The 22,888-nt window shown below is 34.0% G+C and overlaps 1 protein-coding gene across 2 annotated transcripts in view; it reads right to left on the minus strand.

The window, feature by feature from the left end:
* Positions 1 to 1,307: 1,307 nt before the first annotated feature.
* The window catches only part of LOC147066926 (uncharacterized), a 59,643-nt gene continuing 38,062 nt past the window's right edge, over positions 1,308 to 22,888 (minus strand). Inside the window, exons 3-11 of one of the 2 annotated variants that reach the window (XR_015071535.1) lie at positions 15,432 to 16,941; positions 12,593 to 12,797; positions 10,897 to 11,076; positions 10,088 to 10,193; positions 9,436 to 9,821; positions 7,757 to 7,995; positions 7,557 to 7,662; positions 6,466 to 6,548; positions 1,308 to 3,280 (exon numbers count right to left, since the gene is read on the minus strand). Coding sequence is in view for 1 of the 2 variants with exons in the window: in XM_085954704.1 (XP_085810830.1) it covers positions 3,151 to 3,280; positions 7,557 to 7,662; positions 7,757 to 7,995; positions 9,436 to 9,821; positions 10,088 to 10,193; positions 10,897 to 11,076; positions 12,593 to 12,797; positions 15,432 to 16,941 (2,862 nt within the window). In the remaining variant the exon portion in view is untranslated. The remainder of the gene's footprint in view (positions 3,281 to 6,465; positions 6,549 to 7,556; positions 7,663 to 7,756; positions 7,996 to 9,435; positions 9,822 to 10,087; positions 10,194 to 10,896; positions 11,077 to 12,592; positions 12,798 to 15,431; positions 16,942 to 22,888) is intronic. The other variant, XM_085954704.1, reaches the window with a different exon arrangement.

Raw genomic sequence — 22,888 nt, forward strand, 5'->3', positions numbered from 1 at the left:
ACATTTTCATTCATCGAACTAGTGAATATTTTGATTCATGGCATATTTCGAATTAACTGTGTTCATATTAATACCTTGACTATATTATCTGTGATTGAATTATTAAAATGGGAAAATAATTTTAATTTGAAGAGCAGTCTGACTGCTAGACAAAGCATAAAGAAGGTGATTGCCGATTACAAAGAAGTTTTACGGAAGAAAAAAGAAGGTGTGTCTAGGCACGCACGGTAGAAGTAAGTTACCTAATTACTAACTGCTTTGAGAATGAAATCTTAAGGAAAATGACATTGATAAATGTTATCAATCCCCCGTGATGGCTGGAATAGTGTAATTGGCAACATGTACGCATCTAATCCACAGGTCTCAGGTTCGTTAATAATTGTTGAACTTTTATTGATCTAACCTAACCCAAAATCAAGTCAATTACATAGTATGTCACTTTAGTATGAAATTGTATGGCCATGGGTTGCGTGCCAAGGGATTTTTTAAAAACTAAGAACAAACACTTTTCCCCCTTTAACCCTTTCTAAGCGTTACGAATCCCGACTTAGTACAACAGTGCGCGTTGTTATTTCAAGCATCAATAAATCGTAATAAATGTCAGTCAAACATACACAAATAGAGTAGTAAAAAATCGGAGTCAAGTTCAAAAATGATTATGACAGAACCTAATATTTTATGTGACTCTAAAAATAAACATTCGTCGCCTAAAACTGATAAGAAATCACGAACAAGATTTCTTCATTGAAAAAATGCCAGCTTACTCGAGCGGCGCCATGACACTTACGAAATGGTGCTGGACTAATGCGTCGATGACAGATTAACAAGTGTAAGAACAGTTCAGTATTATAGTCTACGGCTACGATTTCGACAAATATGTCATACACATAATGAATAATAATATGGTTTATGACTTTTATGAGCATTTTTGTTGAGTGTGTTAAAAAAATATCAGTCATAAATAGCTCATTTTTATAGCATCCAGGACATCTCAAACTGTGTAACTTTTATTTGAACTCCCATACACATTGCAGCACTGCAGGTCGAGTATAAATAAATCATCCTTGAGAACTACTGGCTATTTGAGAGTAATGTACTTACCACCAGTGCCTGGTTTGTACCTACCATTGACTCCGAACTGAATGGAATCGAATGACACATAGTTTATAACAAAACGGTTTATTTTTCGAATACCTATTAGGCTATTACAATTCGTAAAATATTAAATTTCAAACACTTTTTGCACTTCTAAATGCTTTATAGTCACCACAATTTTATTTTCAAGTTCATTTGTTTTTTTTTTTATTATATTACTTCAATAACCTGTGGGTCTATTCTATACTTATTGAACACTAAAGTGATAAATAGTATCAAACTTAGGGTAGGTTTGTATCAAAATATTAGCACTTATTGTAACAATTACACGAAGTTGGTTTTTATTGTTGCAATAAGTGCGATATTTCAACAGCAGCAAGATAGGTGCTGTTAAAATATAGCACTTATTGCAACAATAAAAACCAACTTCGTGTAATTGTTACAATAAGTGCTAACATTTTGATACAAACCTACCCTAAGTATGATAATATTTATTACTTTATCACTTTAGCGGTCGATAAGTATAGAATAGACCCACTGGTACTAGAATAGGTAATCTCTTATTTTATTATAATGACATGATAGTAAGTAACTCGAGTTATTTTCGACTATAAATATAAGAAGAATTCTCCATAAAAAAAAATAGTAGTCATGAATCAAACCCTTTTGAATAGTGTTACGAAAAAAATAATTCTCAAGTGTCTGTCTCACACCAGCAGACGATGATTTGCCGCGCAGTGTATAAAAATTCAGTAGCGCGGGACCTGGTGTAGCGTAATACGACAATTTCCGCATTTATGCGGGAACGGGCATCTGATTGTTCGTGTCTTTTCTTTATAAATGGCTGATAACTAGGGTAAATAAATAATTTTTGTCTGTTTCACCTAATTCTATAACCAGAAAATAGTATTTAAAAATGTTAATCAATGATAAACAAAGAGACATATTGAATCGCGGACTCCTAGGTATATTTAAATGACACCTTGTTCAAATTATTTTCCGAAACTATTTACTCGCGGATAATATAATAGCAGATAGGCGAATGAATGCAATCTCCAAAAGCATTCCTTTTGTAAAAATATTTTGTAAATTCACTTTGATCAATGTAAATTTCGAATATTCTATTTAACAGTTTACGCACCAAATAGTTTTTCAATCATTAAAAAACAATATAACTTATTATATCGCAAACTCGTATCGTTACAAACACGTCAGTCAAATGTCTTCGACGCACATGCACTAAGAAGCGATAAGACACTATATACGCGGCAAATTTGAATTGGCCCGATGACTGATATTTTTTTATTCAAGACACGCTCCCGAAAAATATTTATTTAAATTAGATAGAACAAAAGTTTAGGCTATCCATTGACAGATGTCAAGAGAAGGATGATTTCTGAATAAATTAAATCAATGTTCGAATTATTCGCGCCTGGCCGAAAGGAGTACTAGGCAAACGAAAATCGAAATGACTTTAGTCAGCTGACGCGCGGATGACTCGCGCGTATAGGCTGACTAAAGTCAGTTGCCGCGTTAGAAAGGTTAAAGAAATTTTCCATTAGAGCATAAGTGTCAAACACTTAGAATTTTACTGGGCCACATTAAGTGAATAGAAATTATCTTGGAGAAAAGTCGATTGTTTATTTTCGCTCAGCTTTACCATTCAACATTGGACAGGTCTATATTGGAGCTTTTGTCTAAAGGAAAATTTCCATGTATCATTGATACCGTTTTTCCAGGATTCCAGGACATTATTTGTCATCCCGGTTATAGTTCTACAATTCTTTCGTATGCCAGCAGATTTTCCATGCGTGCCAAACAAACATACCATAGATTTGCCATCACTGATCTACAACATAGCTCTGGGATATTATATACTAGATTAGGATCACATTGATGTGGGAGTTACAATAATTCTTATTTCGATATCTGGTCTTTTCCAATTACCACGATAAAATACTAAGAGTACAATAGCCATTAAATGCAGGCAACTTGTCAAATAATAGCCAATGTTTTACTACATCATCGGGTTCAGTTCCAATATTAAGTGGTAATTTAGAATTCATTGTCGCTGAGAGCGTCAGTATAATATTGATCAGCATTGTGTTTTTCCGAGGTGCTGACTGACATTTTCGTGGTGTGGGTCATCGGTCCGTGGAAGGATTGCGATCTCAGCACGGAACTGCTGAAATAATAACAAAAACAATTACACTTTGGTGAAACTATATTTTTCTTTCTGCGTATTTGCTCTGATACTGAACACATAGGACGAAATCGTAATAGCTTTTTAGTATAAGGATCGACGTTTGTTTTTAACCCTATTTAAGGATATAGTAAGAGGAATAATATAGGAGAACAGCAAAGACAATCTTCCCGGATGGAAACATAAATTATTTATGAGTAATATCATCAATATCGACTACTTAATCTGCAAACCAGCCCACTGCATTTTTGACCAAAAATGAGATTTTGATAACATTTTGTTATAAAGCATGTTTTCTATGCTCACACAAATTTTCAAATTCCTAAACCTATAAATAAATGCGTTATCATTCTTCACACAAAACAGTCAACTGCAGGTGCCAAATTTCCAATATGATAAATGGAACTACTCCGGTTTTTATATAAATTTTCTTTATAATACATAAAAGAGAAGCTAAAATAGTGTATTGATTCATAGCGCAGCTTATTTGTAAAAAAAATTCCAAGTGTATTTTCGGAATTGTTAAATTCCGCTTGATACATAGTTAAATTATTAAGCTTTTTCTCTTTCCTGAACAATTTCCCCAAGTATAGTTAGCCGGTTTGCAGATAAAGCAGTCAATATGTAATATCTTACAATATACCAATATAAATTCTATCTATTTATTCATCTTCAGATTTATTTTATTTCCATGTAATCCTACTTATTAACAATAACAGAGAAACAGGAAATAAATCCATTATTCTGCTTGAGTTCAGTTCGCTTGTGAGATTATAATTTTTTGTGCAATTTTTTATTAATTGGTATGCTGTTGTTTTTTCAATCAGGGCTTAAATGCCGGCAAGGGTGGTTCAGAAAATTTTAATCAGGCAATGGAGATTTTAAGGATGGCCCTAAGTCAGGACAACCCAAAAAAACATCATGGAATCTCACATTTTGATGGTCACAGTGAAGAAAAGGATTGGTAAAATGAAAAAGTTTTATTGGTGGAAAACTGGAATGGGGTAATTCTTCATCAAATTTCAGTAGCTGTTATGGACATACCATAGATATCAAAAATGATCGTTCATGAGAATTCTAGACGGTCAATGTCAATGATTTGGAGAAGGTAAAGCAGTTCAGCTGTATCATCATCAGAAGACGAAAAGATGGGGAATGGCATACAAATTATTATTATAACATATTTTTATGAATAAAGACATCATAAGTATGAAGTTATTGGACATATAAAAAACTATAGAAATTTTAAAAAATCATTTGCAACTAAGAAACAAAATTATATGTAAATAGGTATACATTTATTTATCTTAAGATGCTGATATTAAAATGCCAAGATAGTGTTAGCGCTTAATTAATTAGATTAGTAAAAACTTTAATGGTCTCTACTGACATGAATAAATTAATAACTATATGATTTAAAGAATCACAGTTGACGTTAGTGAAATTAGTTTACTGAAGCGGCTCATTATTTGTTAATATTAAAATTTAAGCAATACAATTATGTATATCTTCAAAACTACCTACGAAGTACAGAAATAAATATTACCTACTTATAAAGATTTTAAATATGTATGGTTTAGAGTATGTTACAAAATATTACATAAAATACAAATTATACATTGCCGTATTTAAAAAAACTTAATATAAAATTAATTATGACTGATAATGAGCTAATAACTGGTACATACTGCGCTTCTAAATAAATAATAATTTGCTGAAAGTTAATATCACAACACCAAAATAATTTCTGGCTTATCAATGATGGTTATAATTCTTAGGGAGACAGAAAATTGTTATATTACATAATCATGATGGATATTGAAGATTTTGCTCAATGGGTGGACGGACAGTTACAAAATTGTGAATAGTGTAATAAATAAACCTTTGGAAACACCGTGCCATTTATTACATTGTGAACAATCTTGCTTGCGTACAAATACAGGAAGGACAAACGGTGAAATGAGTACCATAGTAGTATTAATATACGCAATGAAAAATGCAGTGATACATTAAGTGAATGGTATTTGTTATACAATATGACATAAGCATGAAACGGTAATGGGTGTATATGGAAAATATTGCTGGAAGATTAATAAACATTTTATTATACTATGTTTTTATTTTTAAACAGTGATTATTCGTACATAATTTGTATTACAAAATTCGATAACATTCACCGGCATATTACATCATAAAGGCAAGATCAAACCTAAGCAAATGATATTTTATGTAAAACTTGTTTCAGTGTTAATAAAAAAATCTTAAAATAAAGTTTCTGCATATTCTGAATATTGAACCAAAATTCATGTTTTAGCTACATTTTAAGCGGCCGCCTTGAATCATGGTCGGCATTAATATAGGAATGAGGCTGAAAGATGGAAAAAATATACAGCAATAGCGTTCACTTTGTGAACATTAAACATCAAATGCACTCTCCACTGAGGCCTACATGCATAGAATGCTGACGTTACGTTAACTCGAATTAGTGACGAAACCCATGCATATCTCAAAATAAAATGACAGATGCAAAAATCTGCATGATGCGATCAAAAATGTTGCCATTTTTTAAATTCCGATTGGCCAATAATTGTGAAAAAATATATATTTGACATAATATAATGGTAGGATACTTCAAACATTTCAATGTTAGCAATTGTTTTTATAATAGATGTCAATCTAGTGTCGACAAATGGATAAGATGTATTTACTACTGCTAGTCTTTTGTGTTACCGTATAATATAATCAGTACACAAAATAATCTTACTTTGACGGAAACAAGTAAATGAAAATAATATCTGTAATTAATTAATTGACTTCTGGTTGAAATTTTTTTTATATCAGCTACCAGATTTGTTTCACTCTTTAAGCCTTGATTTAAGCATTAATTACATTTTAAATAACAATACACAATTATGTAGGAATAATCACTCTTATTTTTATAATGTGAATCGAAACTGACACATCGATTGGATTCTATATCGTTATATTATAGTTACATATGTATATACAGAAGGTAAAACAGTGCGCTGCTGTACACACCTGTAACGTAGCGATAAAACAGAAGCATTTGCATATGATGTATACGAAGCATAGACAATAATAACAATGGTAAGATATTGCAAGCTGAGTTTTGCGGAAACATTTTTCTGGCGGCAACAATCACTTACTATTGTTGGTTTGCGTAGGGAATCTGACGAAATGAAGATGACATCGTTAATGGCCGCCACCGCTTTGATAGTGACATCACAGTCTAGATTTATTTAAACAAAACCAAATCAAGAAAATAAAACCATGTAAGAACGTGTAAATAATTTGTGTGTGTAGTGTTACCGTACAGCCGTAGGTACACTATGTTCAGACCTTGCAGTATACAATCCTTCATAATTATTACACTAAACATATTTAAAGAATGTGAATATGTATATATTACACATTAATTAATGACTATTTTGTTGATTTTTCGATATGGTTGTAATTCCATTGCAATGGCTTTTCATAAAATATTATAAATGTCATAAAATCTTTTAAAAACATAAATAAACCAAAGATAAAGCAGTTTAAAACTTAGATTTTCCATATCGATTCATATCGAAGTTGCTTATTACCTTTTGATATTAAATATTTAAAAACTTTTTGGATTATTTATTAGAAGTGATATTTCATTCTACTTTTTTCTGTAAAGCCTTTCTTGACTCCCATATACATATGGGCTTAAATAGTAACGATGGCCAAATGGCTTGAGCATCGTCTTATAATGTCGTGGGTCCCAGGTTCGAATCGTGGGTCTAAGCAAATACACATATTGTTTTTCAATTTGTGTTTGGAATCAGAGTATGGACCTAATAGGTTGAGCAAGTGGCTAACATCCATTTCTAATAAAAACAGAAATCAGTTAATACAAACCACTCTGTAGAGGCCCATATGATCTTATTAGGATCAGACACGGACAAATTACACTACCATTTTAGTAAGGTTTCATAACAAAAGATTCTCCCAACATTTAGTAACGTTTCATAAAGAAAATAAAATATTTCTTGAATCCCACATAAAGTTTGACTGCTGTAATGATGTTATACATACATACATGTTGTTATAGAGACATTTTTGAGGTCAGATGTAGGCATAGATGTCATTAAAAAATACCTACAAAAAACTAAATTTTGATGAACATGAAAGTGTCCTCCTTTGGTTAGTTATTTAAACAATGTTTCAACTACCACCATGATTTAAAAAAAAAAGTGTATTGATTTTAAGTTACCTGGGACTCTTTGCATTGGATGGTCTCTGCTTAGCTTGGGCGGCGGCCTTTCGAGGATCGTATGATGCCCGTCTCTTCCACTTTTCCAATTCTTTATTCTTCAGCTCTGGAATATTATAACCATCGTGATCGATTAGGCACCGATAAAATTCACCAAAGTAAAGAGTTAATGTAAATGTAATATGTGATAAAAGCCATACCTTGTTCCTGCTTAGCGGTATTTCTCTTGGCCTGCTGCCTGTGCTCGACAGACGGCAGCACTCCGACGTAAGTCTTGGAAGGGTCACGTCTGAGGAAATTCTTGGCGGGAGACGGCTCGTTAGTCTTGTATTTGCTTATGTCCAAGTAGCGAGGTTGAATGGAGGTTTTCCGAGCACCCGACGCCAGGTCTTTAGACGCCGATGTCGTCGATGAAGACATTGAAAAGTCTCCGCTATGTCTAATAAAAAATTAAAAACAATTACATACAAGTTGATGAGATAACCACCGATGGCCTGCTTACAATCTTTTAACAGGGAGTATTTCATCGCATAGCACTACAGTTCCGTAGAATCGATTATTTGAATTATCATCATCATCAGCCTGAATCTATCCACTGCTGGATGAAGGCCTCTTCAAGCTGCTTCCACTTCTCTCGGTCCTGTGCATTGCTTTGCCACGTACTTCCGCAGAACTTTATCATTTCATCGATCTAGCGGCCTCTAGGTCTACCTTGCGGACGTTTTGTACTCCTTGGATATCACTGGATGACTAGATTTGTCCAACGATTGTCTCATCTTCGAGCTATGTGTCCAGCCCATCTCCATTTAAGGCTTCTAATAAACTCTATTACATCGCAAACCCCTGTCTGCTTCCTTATCCACTCATTCCTATTTTTGTCCTTTCGCGTTATGCCCAGCATGCACCTCTCCAAACCACGTTGTGCTACTCTAAGTTTCTGGATCTCTCTTTTACTTAGGGTCCATGTTTCACACGCATATGTGATCACGGGAAGCACACACTGGTAGAAAACTTTGCGCATTAGGCACAGTGTATATTATAGTGCACAGTATATATAGTATCTATTCTAGTGTCCCACAGCGGTTTAGAATAACACATATTAAGAAATGGTATTGAAAAATAAAATGCTGCAATGTTTTGTGAAATGCCTACCACAAAGAATTACAAATAATGATGTTTACCACCAATAAGATTTAGTATGACTGACTGGCTTTTGAATCGCACATTTCCTTTCACAGTACTGTTTTTATCACTAATGACGGATATAATTACTAGACACAAACACATGCCCAGATACCTACTACCTCACAATGAAAGAAATGTGAAAGGCACTCTCTAATTAATAATAATGATTCGCGGAAAGGACTTTGTGTTAACCATTTATATAGAAACGAAGACACATTTCTCATTTCGGCCTAGTTTTCGGCAGAAATGGAAAAGAAATTATTTGCAATGGTTATTTCAATTTGAAGTTCTTACTTAAAATTTTTACACAAGATTCATAATAAATACATTTATCACATAAAGTCTCCTAATGGTTATTGATTCTTGACAAGTCAAATAGATAATACTTAATTACTTTCAAAAGCGGCTAATAGAGTTTTGCGAGTATTTTGATTGGATATATGTTTTGATAAATATATCTGTCTACCATAGTATGGTCTGAGTTTTAATATCAAAACTCAGCTAAATACGTCAATATTAATTATTAAATTAGTTTCAAAATCGGCTAAAACAGTAGTATAATATAATATTAGTAATATGTTATTTCAATTCATCTCAAAATTGCATAAAACTGTTTTAGCCTCTTTTGAAAGTAAGTGCTTCATTCAATAATTTGAATCTTTTATATAGATTTTTTTATAGTGCTTTTATTTACCTTTGCTGGGGAGGCACTGATCTACTCTTCCCTCTCATAACAACCACAACACCACTGTCCTTATTTCTTCTATCATTATCAGATTCCACGTCTTCAGAATCACTCAATCGTTCCTCTCCAGTCTGTCCCACATTCTCTTGGTCACTGTAGTTAGAAGAGTTTCTTCTGGAGCCTCCACTGCCGTTGGTGGTGGAGTTAGAGTTTCCGGTGTCGCTGTCAAGGAGCAGGTGGTGGTTGGGGATGGCGATGGGGTGGTTGGCAGGGCGCCGCCTTTCCCCCGAGAGATCCAAGTGGAGCAGTTCCGAGTTTTCAATTAAATGCGTCTTTCGTTTCTCAGCATCCAATAATCTACTGCGCGGGGACAGAACTTCAGGCTGTTGGTTGACCTGTAATTATTAATGTAGTAGTTATTAATTCTTCAATATCCCGGTGAGTAGGTAATAGTTTTATGAAGAATTTTGAGAATTTGTCCACGTACATGAATGTCCGCAGCATTCAATTTTCCAGGATGACACAAATGTACCTTAATCAAAAGGCGGCCAAAGAATATGACAATCAGAAATGGTACATTTACTTGAACGCTACTTTATAATTAAAATACAGCAGAAAATAAATCACAGGATTTATTATTTAGTAGAGATGATCAACTAACCTGAAACTTGGGGACATAGTCGTTGGCGAGTGTAACGTTGTTGCTTTGCGGAGCTCTACGAGATCTTCTCACTACTTCACTAAGGTCTGCATCAGCACCAGAGACCCTGAAATAATACATAAGAACGTCAAACACACTTTTCAACAATAGTAATTATCTCATAAGAAAGAATCTCAAATCAACTAAATGAAAGACAAAAATAATAAATAATTTTAAAACATTGTGTTTTACAATATTATGTTCCTCATTTTTATAATTGAACAGATGGTATTTAGAAATCCGTGGCATCCTTCAGTTGGACGGACCATCGTGTAGGAGACCTCACTCTTCCACGCCGACCCTCTATGTTTCCACTGATGAGCTTTTTCAAATTAACGATTTCTCTTCTGACATGTGGCCAAAGAACTACATAATTCTTTGGAGATATATTTTACAGAACCGATCTCAGACGTTTATTTCTTACAGAATGGACATATTCGTTCTCGTTGCCACCATCACCACATCTTAAAACATGTACATTTTTATTTTTTGGTGTAATTCACAACACCATAAACAAAGATAAAGAAGAACAAAGTATTGACCCAATGAAATTAGGCAAACTTATCAGCTATGAAGATGGCAGACTGCAAGGAACAACTAAAGATATATAAATAAGACATTTAAAAGGATTTAAAAATAATCCTCACAAAAGCACTATACTAAATAAATATACCACACAAATGACTCGGTGGATATTGTTAATAAAACTGCCTACCCGATGAAGACTCCCTCACTAATCTCTAGTCCACGATGGGCCTACCAACACTTACATTTTGAGGACAGGCTGATTTCCCTCAGCCAGCACAGTGCAGACCAGCCTATCTTCAAACTCGTCCGTGTCAGGGGAACCTCGACCGGCTTCCAAATGTTCAGTGTGAACGGCCGACACGGAAAGGGGGAGACCTCCGGTGCAGTTGAAAGAGCGAGATCGGTGCACGGGGGAAGAGTGACTGGAAAAGAATATTTCTCAATTTATTATATTCTTTCCTTGTCAGTAGAAATTAGAAGCAAAAGATAATTATTTACAAAAGGTGAATCGATGCCAAGTCACAGAGAGAGTGAAAGATTCAGTAGGAAGCATACAGTTTTTAAAATGTTAAGATTTCTAAAATAAGAATCTTCTTCAGAATGTAATAAGAAAGATGTTGAAAGAAAACCTTCTCTGTAAGATCATAATTTAATCATTAAATGAAAGTCTTTCACACTGCAGATTAACTTGTAACAAACTTCACACATTGGTGCCCACATCTGTAAAAAAACAGTAAGCGTTTCGACATAATGTTCAATTCATTAGTTTCATAAGCCTGCGATAAGTCAATTCCATAGAATATTGAATGTGTCATTCAAAGATAAACCCTGAAACTTGAATGAGTTATGAATGATGGCTTTGTTTTGTTAGTTAATACACACATTGATTATTTTGAACACTGATGATAACACCCAGTTGCGTGAAACCAAAGTCTTTACATTATAATACAATAATTAATGTAGTCCTAATAAGCCTAAGAAAGGCCAAATCGTTGGCAATAGATAGATAGAAACGAAAATATTCTATTCTTCGGTACATTGAAAGACGGCGGCTTGTTTTGACGTACAGTCGAACTCGGTTATTACGATCACGGACATAGCGAGATCTCGGATGTAATGAGGAAACATTCGTTGACATTTTAGTTTATGATTTTCTCCGAACATTTTTTCACTTTTATAACGAGCTACTTATCGGATATACCGAGCAAAAATATCGTCAAAAACTTTCTTAAAACTGTTAATGTGTCGATCGTTTATAAACTTTTTCGACCCTAAGCAATAAAATCCTACTGTAGACCGATGCCACCGGGATCGGATCACGTTTGTGACACTGGTTAAGTGTCTAAGTACCTACCTAATTGGTGTTTTCGCGGACAACATTGAAAAAGTATGCACGCATCTGGTTGAAATTTCATGTAAAAAATCCAAGCTGAAGTCATTAGGTACCTACCAGTGCTCATTACAATAAACAACTTCTTTTGTAGTTTATGGATGCCATGCTTGTTTCGGGGATTTTTACGATGATTTTCAGAATTATTATGTTCTACTTCTATTTTTGTTTGAATTGCGACTTTTTGTGTTATGTGACCGCTCATTTAAAAATACCTATTCTCTGATTTAACGAGTAATGCTTATAACGAGAAAATTCAGTCGGTCCCATCTTCCTCCTAATAACCAAGTTCGACTATATATGACATACACCAAACCATCGTAATAATTAGATGAACAATCAAAAAAAAAAACACGCAATATTATGTAATATGTACATTATAACTAAATGTTTAAACAAGCTACCATCTTTCAATGCGACAAAGTACAAAATATTATAATTTAAAAAAAAACGTAGTGGAAATGCCATCAAGTATTCTACAAAAGGAGAAAGAAAAAAAATGGTACTAGGACGTTTCATATATGCATGAGAAATAAAATGGAATTTACTTAGGTGAGACAACTTCATCAGTCTCAGAGTGCCGCACATTCTTGACTACTTGCGCTGCTGCTGCGGTGATGTTGGCGTTTGGATTCCTCTTCTTTCCTTCTTGAGCGGCTTTCATCGGATCGTACGACGCTCTCTTTTTCCAATTGGTAAACTCAAGATCCTTCGCTTGGGCGGCTATCACTTGGGGATTTGGCTTCTTTGTATCTGAAAAAGGGAATAGATATCAGAAATATTAAATGGGAATGTTGCTATACAAATTAGTGTTTGATACCCCGAATTTTTAAATTATAAAATTATACCTTACATAACGATTGTAGAAAGGAAAAAGGACGTAATCCACAAAATTTTTACAGGAGGCACAAAAACATTTTTTTTATATAAAATAAGTGCATGATAATTAATAATTTGATTATTATATTCCTAATCCTAAATATTGAGTTAATTAAAGAAAAACCCATAAAAATGATGGTTAAATCGTTTTTCCCACTTCACTTAATTCCTTTTTTAACAATGCCAGCTAAATTTAGATAATAAATCGGCATTTGCAGCTTACATCCTTTGGACACAGCGTATATTTCGTTGTGTATAACGTTATTATCCAATAAAACCTATTTTGAAAAAAACTAATGGTTATGTCCTTTTTCCTTTCTACAGTCAATATAATTCATTATATTTTCTTTTGTTTTTATAATTTCACCAGGGCTTTGACTGCAACCTGCTGTCATATCACCTCTTCTCTTCTGACGATCTGTTGTTCAAACAGACTCCTAAAACTGGTAAAAAATTTGAAGATTTTATATAGCTCTTTCATCCTCCCCAATCTCAGTGTAAATAATTCTTTAATGCTTTTAAAGCATGTACAAGTCGTTGCTCTACTCCTGAACATCAAAATCATCGCTCCCGGAATCACTTCTCCTCATGAGAATATCCTTTATCCTGATCTTAGCCTAAGTTTGAGCTCATTTCTGCTCATAGGCGTCTCGACAAAATAAGGCACCAGGCAACGTCTTCCCAAGTCCTACTTGCTACTGCAATGTACTGATATTCGATAAATAGGGTTTGGAGCCGAAGTCTGTATGGGCTCGTTGAAGTGTGGACGTTGTGGATATGTATATCAAATCGAATACCTTTACGATAATCATATTTAGTAATTCTTAAAATCCTCTAACACAATGAAAAGTTTTGAAGCCGATCACAGTTTGACAGAATAAAAATATTTTTTAAAACAATATTAACCTCAGTTCTCAATTCAAGATCAATTTTTAGTGAAATTTTGCACCAAGCCAGGTGAGTTCACTATCCTTTCCAAGTGGATAAATACGCACGAGTAGAAGATTTTCTTTTTTTCATTATCATTTAATCTGAACGCAATCTAGTTACGAATGGCCGCCCCACAACGAATGAGAGTGAAATAAATTAACATACTAATACGATTCATTTACTTGCCCACCGATTAGTAGGTGAGTAGGTAGCAAGTAATAAGCAATGAAAAAATATATGCAAAATGTGCAAACAACTCGATATCTACACTGTTAACAAGAATTTTGATATAAATGTATCAAGCGGTGTTATAACAAATGAGTTAGCATTTACGTTAATATAAAATGCTAATTCAACTTTATTGCTCGATATAATCGCAAAGGTTAGAGTGCTGCAATTGCAATTTGATTAAATCCACATGTTATTCTTAGAATCAATGTATCTGCGATGTGTAAAACAAAACGCACATGTATTAGAAAAGAGATTTAACTCAAAATTTTCAATTATTAAGGAGAAATTATAATTTTTATTCGATCTTTGATTCTCTGTTTTTTCAAAACAATGAGACAAAAATAAAATAAAAACAATTCACGTTTTGAAGATATTTCTCACATATGAGTACTGGAAAAGCGACGCAACTAAAAAAATGTCACAGTTCAAATTCACACGTCAAATATGGCCCAGTGGAAAAGTGGCACTTGGGAAATCTAGGGATAAAAAAATAAAACAAATTACTTTCGCATATACGCACATGTAGATGGCGCTAGCGAGGTTCCAGTGGTGGCGATAACTAAAAATCGACAAATTTTGAGTTAGGTCTCTTTTCTAGTATATGTGCGAAAACAAGACAATTTCGCTTAATTTGGCCACCCCGGTTAATTGGGACAGTTGTTTCTTTGGGGAAAAACTCAAGGAACCAACAGTAATTTACATTGCTTAATTTGGGACAACATTCCACTTAATTGGAACAGTACATTACAGTAATTAAATCACAATGTTTATATTATGTTAGACATAATCTCAATAAAAAAATATGTACAAACAATTTCAGCTTTTCTATGCCTCACGATATTACTATGGCAGTATCTGACAGGTCCCAGATTTTTAACAACAAACGTTGAATGCAAGGCGAAGCTCTTACTACAATCGCTGTGATACCAATAATTTGTGGCTAAGTATTTCATAATTATTGAAATAAATGTCAATGTGTTTAATTTTTTAGATTATGCAAATCAATCGACAGTGACTAGTAATTTGATTTTAAAGTTGGACGAGATAACTCACTGTTACAATAAGTTGGTTGTAATTGTTACAATAAGTGCTATATATTAGCTGACATGAGATAGACAGTTTTGACGGCTAACTTATTGTAACAATTATAATACCTCAATACATAAATATGATAAACTACCCTCGATAGCCGCCGATAGCAGCCTTGGGTATAGAATAGATACACAGAGACGGTGAATGGTGATTTACCCCTTTGTGAAAACAGTCAATTAACTGTGAATTGTGAATTGTAATGTCATAAATAATGTACCTACTAAAAGTATATACCAATATAGCGAAAGTACTCACTTCGCTCGCCAGCCTTGGGTTGAAACTCTTTGTTGGTAGAACTCGATCTGGTCATCCGACTGGTGACCTGCCCGGTCGGTCTGCCTCCCTCACTCATCTTCCGACTCTTAACACCTTTTGCTGCACTTCCACTGACGTCCTTATCAGTCGCTACCTGTCCAACGTTATCACTCTTTCTAGTAACACTCCTTGAATCCCTCGTTCTAGTTCTAACGTCTTCATTGTTGAATTTTCGCCTCATCTCGGGAGTGCCAGGACATCTCGGAGACCCACTGCTTCCGCCGCCGGAGTGCTGAATTCTCAAATCGGGTGACGCTATCCTTGCTCTGCGGAGAGCAAAGGCTCGATTGTATCTCGTCCCGGCTAGAATATCGGTACCGTCACTTCTCCGCATACTACGTCTATCATAATCCGAATAAAAACCTCCTGTTGATAGATTATCAGAATCTTCCGACATGTAATCGACTTCAGGGGTATTATTTCTGATGGATAGCTCACAAGATCGCTGCATTCTTCCATCAGGTCTACCTCTTCGATCACCCCTTAAACCGGAATCGACTCTCGCGGCCACAGGGGATCCAAGAGTGTTTTTACTACCGGAGTGTGGATTGTCGTAGTTGTTATTATTGTTTCCTTTGTTGACTACATTGAAAGAGCTCGATCTTCTAATTGGGGAATTCAAGGGTCCATTTGCGGCAGCACTACTACGTCGGATGTGAGACTTGTCAGGATTTTTTCCCTGCGGCGACACATTCCCACTAGAACACTTACGGTTGGCGTTTCTCAAACCGCTCACCCTCTGGTTGCTAGGCGCTGAGTACAAACTAGTTCGCGATTGATCAATAGGTCCTCTCACATTAGCAACGGCGTAAACAACCCCCTCGGTAACGACATTGGCATTCAAACTCCGCGTCATTATATTATTACTGTCGCGTTCTTGGAGTATATTATTGAAAAAATCTCTAGCGCTTCTTCCATCGAAGCTTTTGTGCCGGGAGTGAGTTTTTTTATCACCGTCCTGTGGTTTATTTATAACATCCTCCTTGACATGTAAAGGTTCACTTATTCTCAAATTACCGAGTAAAACAGTCTCTTTGTATTTATCCCAATCGAAATCATCATTATTACCGCTATTTTTCAGATTTCTGAGTTCTTCTTTCCAATTATAAATGCGTGGATCCGTGTCCAGAGACTTTGAAGCCCCCGTGTGCGAGAGTAGTGGTCTAATTCCCGACGTCAAGTGATTGTTTCCGGTGATGAGATACCTTCCCGGGTTTCTCAGGGGAGAACTCTCCGCTGACGACGGATTAGTTCTTTTGTGAAGGCGATAATTGAGGGAATTCGATCGGCTGAGCTGGGAGATCGGCAGTTTCGAAGGTAGGGAAAATTTGTCCGGTAACGCGGAAGAACTATTATATGTAGCTTGCTGTAGTTTGGCTTGTAGGTTAGATATGACATTCTGTGTGCTGAGTAGATATGATTCGGTGTCGGGAGTTGACGATAGAATATCCTGGAAAAACAGAAAAATATATTTATAAACAAGATCGAAAAGGTCTCCAGCGCATCTATTCTATACACAAAACTGCTATCGGCAGCTATCGAGGGTAGTTTTTCAAATGTTTGTATCGAAGTATTATAAGTGTTACAATAAGTTAGCCGTCTAAACACTCTAAATAGTCAAAATTGTCTATTTCACTCTAAAATTTAGCATTCCCAAGAGAGGTGCTGTTAAAACATAGCACTTATTGTAACAATTACTACAATAAGTGCTAATACTTCAATACCATACTTACCTCGATACCTGTCGATAGCAGTCTTGTGTATAGAATAGATGGACAGACATACATAAGATAATATTCGAAGAAAATTTGGTGGAAATTTTTCTGTGCAATATTTTATAATTTTTACACAAGTTTTCCCGTTTAGACAAGAATAGAAATAAAACACATTACAATATGAAGGTGTGGATTTCAAGAGATGTAGAAAGATAATACTTATTTGATCATAAATCATCGAACTGTAGGTACAATAATATAATCTAACATGTAGGTATTAACACCATGAGTGCCAGCTCTAACTTTGGGATCAGGGGGATTATCCCCAATTGAAAATAATGAAAGAAAGCACATACTTAATAAAATCAAAAGTTTGAATGTATCACGTATATTGATATACATATATGTATTTCGATTTAAAGCTTTATGTGCATGCAGTTGCAGTTGGTTCCATGGGGAGGGGTCTTTTTAAATTATCACACCTAATTTCATAATGAGCCTATTAACAATCAGTGGCGAAGGGTGAAGGTAGGCTGTTAAGAACCGAGATAAATAGTCCAAACTAAACTGTGTCAGTCAAATGTATTTATTTTTATTGAACTAAGACTACAATGTGTAGATAATGTTTGTTAGTTTTTAAAATTCAATTAAACCCTGTCTAATCCAAGCCATAATAGTCAAAAAGTATTCGTTTATCTATAAAATATCTTAAATTATGCCATTAAACCATACATAATTTTAAATATTTTATAGATAGAATAATATTTTTATCAATAATAATGATTTGGTTTAGGCAGGGTTAAATGAATTTTAAAAACTAACCACCACCATCTGCAAAATGTATTCCTAGTTCGATGAAAACAAATAAATATGACTGACATATTTTAGTGTCAACTATTAATGTCGAATCTTAACAGCCAACCTCCACCCCTCGCCGCTGTTAATAGTGTGTGACCTTTTCTGTTGAACTTTTGTCTTCATAGGCATGAAATAACCATTTTCGATAATAGTGCAGGTATACTATTAACTCACCAATATAATATTGTTTTTATTACTTAACAGTGTGATTTATTTATAATTTCTTTATACATAGATATTATGTGGAAATACTGAATAATTCATAATCTAAACTCACAATCTGAAAAATGCTAGAGCAGCCAACAAATGGCAGAATCAAATTTTAACCACCCGATGAATGAAAAACGTCATGTTGCAATAATTTGTGATGAGTGATGAAGACAGGTTACATCAAACATGTGGTGGAAAAATGAAAGTTATCTAATATAATAAACAAATAATAAAATAACCATACTTTTTTATTCAACGAATAAGACACAAGATTGGAGAATGTAACATTCTATATATTGAATATACATCATTTGAAAACATCTCATGCATATTTATACACACTAGAAAAAGCATATACACACTGGAAAAGCATACTGGCTCGAATCCAGCAGATACAGGTTCAAGTCCCGTCGGTGTCGTATTTTAAACAAATAATAGTTAAGAAATTGCTTTCTGTATAATATGTGAATTTTAAAAAGAAATTAAAATAAGGTTCTATCCATAAACAACGCCACAGAATCTTTTAACCCTTGTCTATTTTCTGAAAAATATCGAATTTAGTATAATAGGTAGTCTAACGGAAAATAGTATAAAAAAAATTTGTTGGTTATGCGATGACACATTTTCCACTACCCCATTCGTCACAAATCAACACATTATATCCAAAACTGTCAAGACCACATATTTTTAAAGGATTCCGTTCCATAAAATAAAAAATTAGAACCACCTCCAGGGGTCGGCTTTGGTTCTTTAAAAAACCTTAGACTTACCTACGTACCTACCTATTTATAGGTATATTATGGATATTTTATTTTAATTTCAAAATTAAATAATTACAAGATAAAAAGGACTTTTTATATATGTTTTTAAATTTTCTGTTGAATCATATAAACTTGACAATTAATAAATACTTTTTTGTACTTGATAGAAATACTGAATAAATATAGAATACTGAAATGTCATTTTGACATTTTATATTGATTTCCATAGTAACGCACGTATATATTAATAATTTAGTTGCTAGGACCCCCTTAGAAACCAATAATAGTGTTTTACTTTTTACGAATTTTTTCAGAAATAACTTTCCATACAAAATAGAATTAACTGAAAATGAATTCAATTCTGCTTAAAGATGGCCAAAAGTATTAAAAGAATGCATTGTCGTCGTGTTCTGATATATTCTAAAAGTTTCAAATGTTAAGCTAGTCGGGAAGTTAGTTAAAAATCTTCAATCGTCCAATACAAATCTTGGACAAACAAGAAAAAATTTGTACTGGACAAACAAGAATACGAGCTAATAAAAACGTAGTAAAATGAAAGTGTCTGTACTATTTTTAAAGACATTATTACCACATGCAGTATATTCCCAGGTATCTATGGCGTCATATATGGAGGGTCCCTAAATTATGTACGCAGGTGCTATCTATTACTTTTTGTAGTAAATCCACACAAATAGCAACCGAAACAGTAGCCATTACTAGTATAAAGGCCTCCTCCAAATTACGTTAGCGAAATCAATTGAAACTCACTGATTGGGCTGATTTTCCTTTTTTGTTTCATGATACGACCACTAGGGATGGCAATACCGGTATTCAAATATTTATCGATACCGAAATACCGGTTTCGGTATCTTTGTGTATTTTCGGCAGCATAGGTAAACGTTTATGTTTTCGAAAATGAATATAATGTTATTTTTTCATTACTTACTATTAGGTCTATTAAGATTAATGCTGTCAAAACGCAAAAAGCATTAACTAAAACCAGCAAAAGTTAAATAGTATTAAAACAAAATCTTTAAAATATACTTATTGAATTGTCGCGATTAATTAACATAATATTTCAAGAAAAGAAAATATTCGTGGCAATTATTTCCAAATATTATTCTATAACTATTGATCTACCTCTAGATTTGATCTGACCAATCTATATTTAGAATTTGAGAGAGATTTTCCTGTACCCGGACTTATACACAATATGAGTCGCGTAGTATCAAAAGTAGATCTGTGCGTTATTCATCATTTCGAGAAAATGACAAAAAACGTTTTGTTGGGTTTTTTAGTGTTATAATAAAATGAAATATGTTTCTACATTTATAAATTAGAAATTCAATTCAAATTCAACAGTTCTACTTTTGTCTCCAAAGTATTGAACAGTTCTAATTCTACCAAACCCTATTTTCCATCACAATATTATACCACATAGATATGATTTTGATTCGAATATTATATTGGTAGTCGTACATTATGATCAGAAGAATAATTTGGCATACTTAGTTAAATTTCGATATATTTGCGACAGTTCTACTTTTGATACTATACGACTCATATGTCCTATCTATACATATTTATAAAGGTCAACATAATAAATGTAGATAGGTTGATATATATGTTAATAGTTATATTTATTGATAGGTGCCCATTTCTTTTTTTCTATAATTCAATAAGAAATATCGGTGTTGATATAGTATTCATTGTATTGCAATCTATAATGACCACAGTATGAATAGCAAATAAAGTCAATGGCATTTTTTATACTAATTTGTTTCAGAATACGACATTGTGTCTTTATGGTATCTGTAAATGTCGATAAAAAAAATGTTAAAACGCAATAAAATATATAAAAAAAAACTGCAATGGTTACTATTATACTAACCTGAACTATACCAAACTAATATTAAGTACCTACATATGTAAATATTTTCATAGTCAGCAAATAACGGGTTAAAGCCACGTTGAAACGGTAATCATTAATAGGAAAGCACACCTTGTGAAGTGGCAAGTGCCCAACCCTCAACGATTAGGTGCGGCCAAATTACTAACATCATCATATAGGGGTAGGAGGCTAAAGGGGTAGCCAACCAATCACATTCGAACTGGACGACATTTTTACACACAAATAAATACGTATTGATACTGTTAGATATGAGTGAAATTATAATTCGATCTATATATTTCAATAACATATTAACAGGGACATTTATTCAAGAAATTAGTAGACAGATGATAGCAAAAATAGTATTATGGCTTGACTTTGATCATTCGAATGTTTCACATAAAAATGGTAAGGTGCAGTATATTATGAACCTCACAATTTCCACTGATTTACTATCTAAAATTAATCAATTGCTCCATGATTAGTAAAACATAATATAAACATTATACATTGAAATTGATCCAAATATCTTGCGAATGCTGCGTCGGTTGTCATTCCGGATCCTGAATCATTATTAATTTTAAAATTAAACTTCTTGTTCAAAAAATCAACCAGTACCCGCCTGTGGCCTCTTGTAAGTCAAAATCTCCACATATATCAATATTACGTTAACGCAAGTCTTTTTCAAACAGAGCTAAGCAAAACCTTGTGAATGGATGTAATTATTTGATAAAAATTCTCTATCCGTTTTCCAAAACAGCAGCTTCGCAAATTACGTAATAATTACAATCAAGTCATTGATTTGAAAGGTTCAAATATATTATGATGCTCGTCGCGTACTATCACGTGATGTCACAGTAAGCTGCCGCTACGGGAAAATGTATGTAATGTCCTTTTTATTGGTATTCAAAATGTGATAAGACTGATGCTCCCATCCCGTAGCACATTTTGAACCTTTAATTAAACGAACATTATCGGTTAGCAAAATCTGCCGAAATCACCAGGACAATGAGGTCACCTCACGCGTACTGCACTGCATCGACACCCGCATGACTCAATGAACATTTTTTATGATTTTCTGCATGCCTACACGTTTTCGACTCATGTCAAATTCGCGTGTTTTTTGTTTTTAGCGGTAGTATGACGTATTTTCTATAAAAATATTATCTATTATCTATGGTCTGCAGGTTGGGTTGTGTTCAAAATATTATCTATGGATGCAATACCTATCGCAAGTAATTTTAACGTACGCACACGTAGAAACTGTTAAAATTAATTGAAATTATCATGAATAATAATTCAAAATATTAATACATTAGAGTTGGCACTCTGCATCATTGCATATTGCATTTATAGAGACCATATAGTACGCGACGTGCATTATAATGTATTTAAAGCATAAAGTGCATTTCATTCGTTTCGAATGTTTTAATACATACATGTGAGACTTTAGGTGGTCGAACGATGTGAGTAAATGAAAACAAAACTAAAGTCATGGTACAAAGCCGACAAAATCAGAGTAGGCTGGGCCAAAGTTCCAGTTTTGGAAACCATCAATTTGAGGTTGTCAACCGGTTCACATACCTGGGTTCCAATATTACAAAAGAGAACGAGGAACTGGAAGAAATAAAAGCCCGAATAACTGCTTCAAATAAATCGTACTTCTAATTGCTGCCCATATTCAAATCCAGAAATGTCTACAGAAAAACTAAGATCCGGCTCTATAAAACCGTCATACGCACAGTCGTTGCATACACCCGTATGTGAGTGATGGACGCTAAATATGAAAGCAGCTGAAATGGTGGACTGCTTTGAGAGAAAGATCCTGAGGTGGATATACGGACCCATGAATGATGATGGGGAGTGGAGAATTAGGTACAACACGGAACTATACCGCTTATACCAAGATTCAAAACTCTCCACTTTCATAAAACTCCAGAGGCTAAACTGGGCAGGCCATGT

Source organism: Rhyacophila brunnea, unplaced genomic scaffold (assembly GCF_057557595.1).
Source record: "Rhyacophila brunnea isolate RB1 unplaced genomic scaffold, BYU_Rbru_1.0 scaffold_4, whole genome shotgun sequence".
Taxonomy (NCBI): Eukaryota; Metazoa; Arthropoda; class Insecta; order Trichoptera; family Rhyacophilidae; genus Rhyacophila; species Rhyacophila brunnea.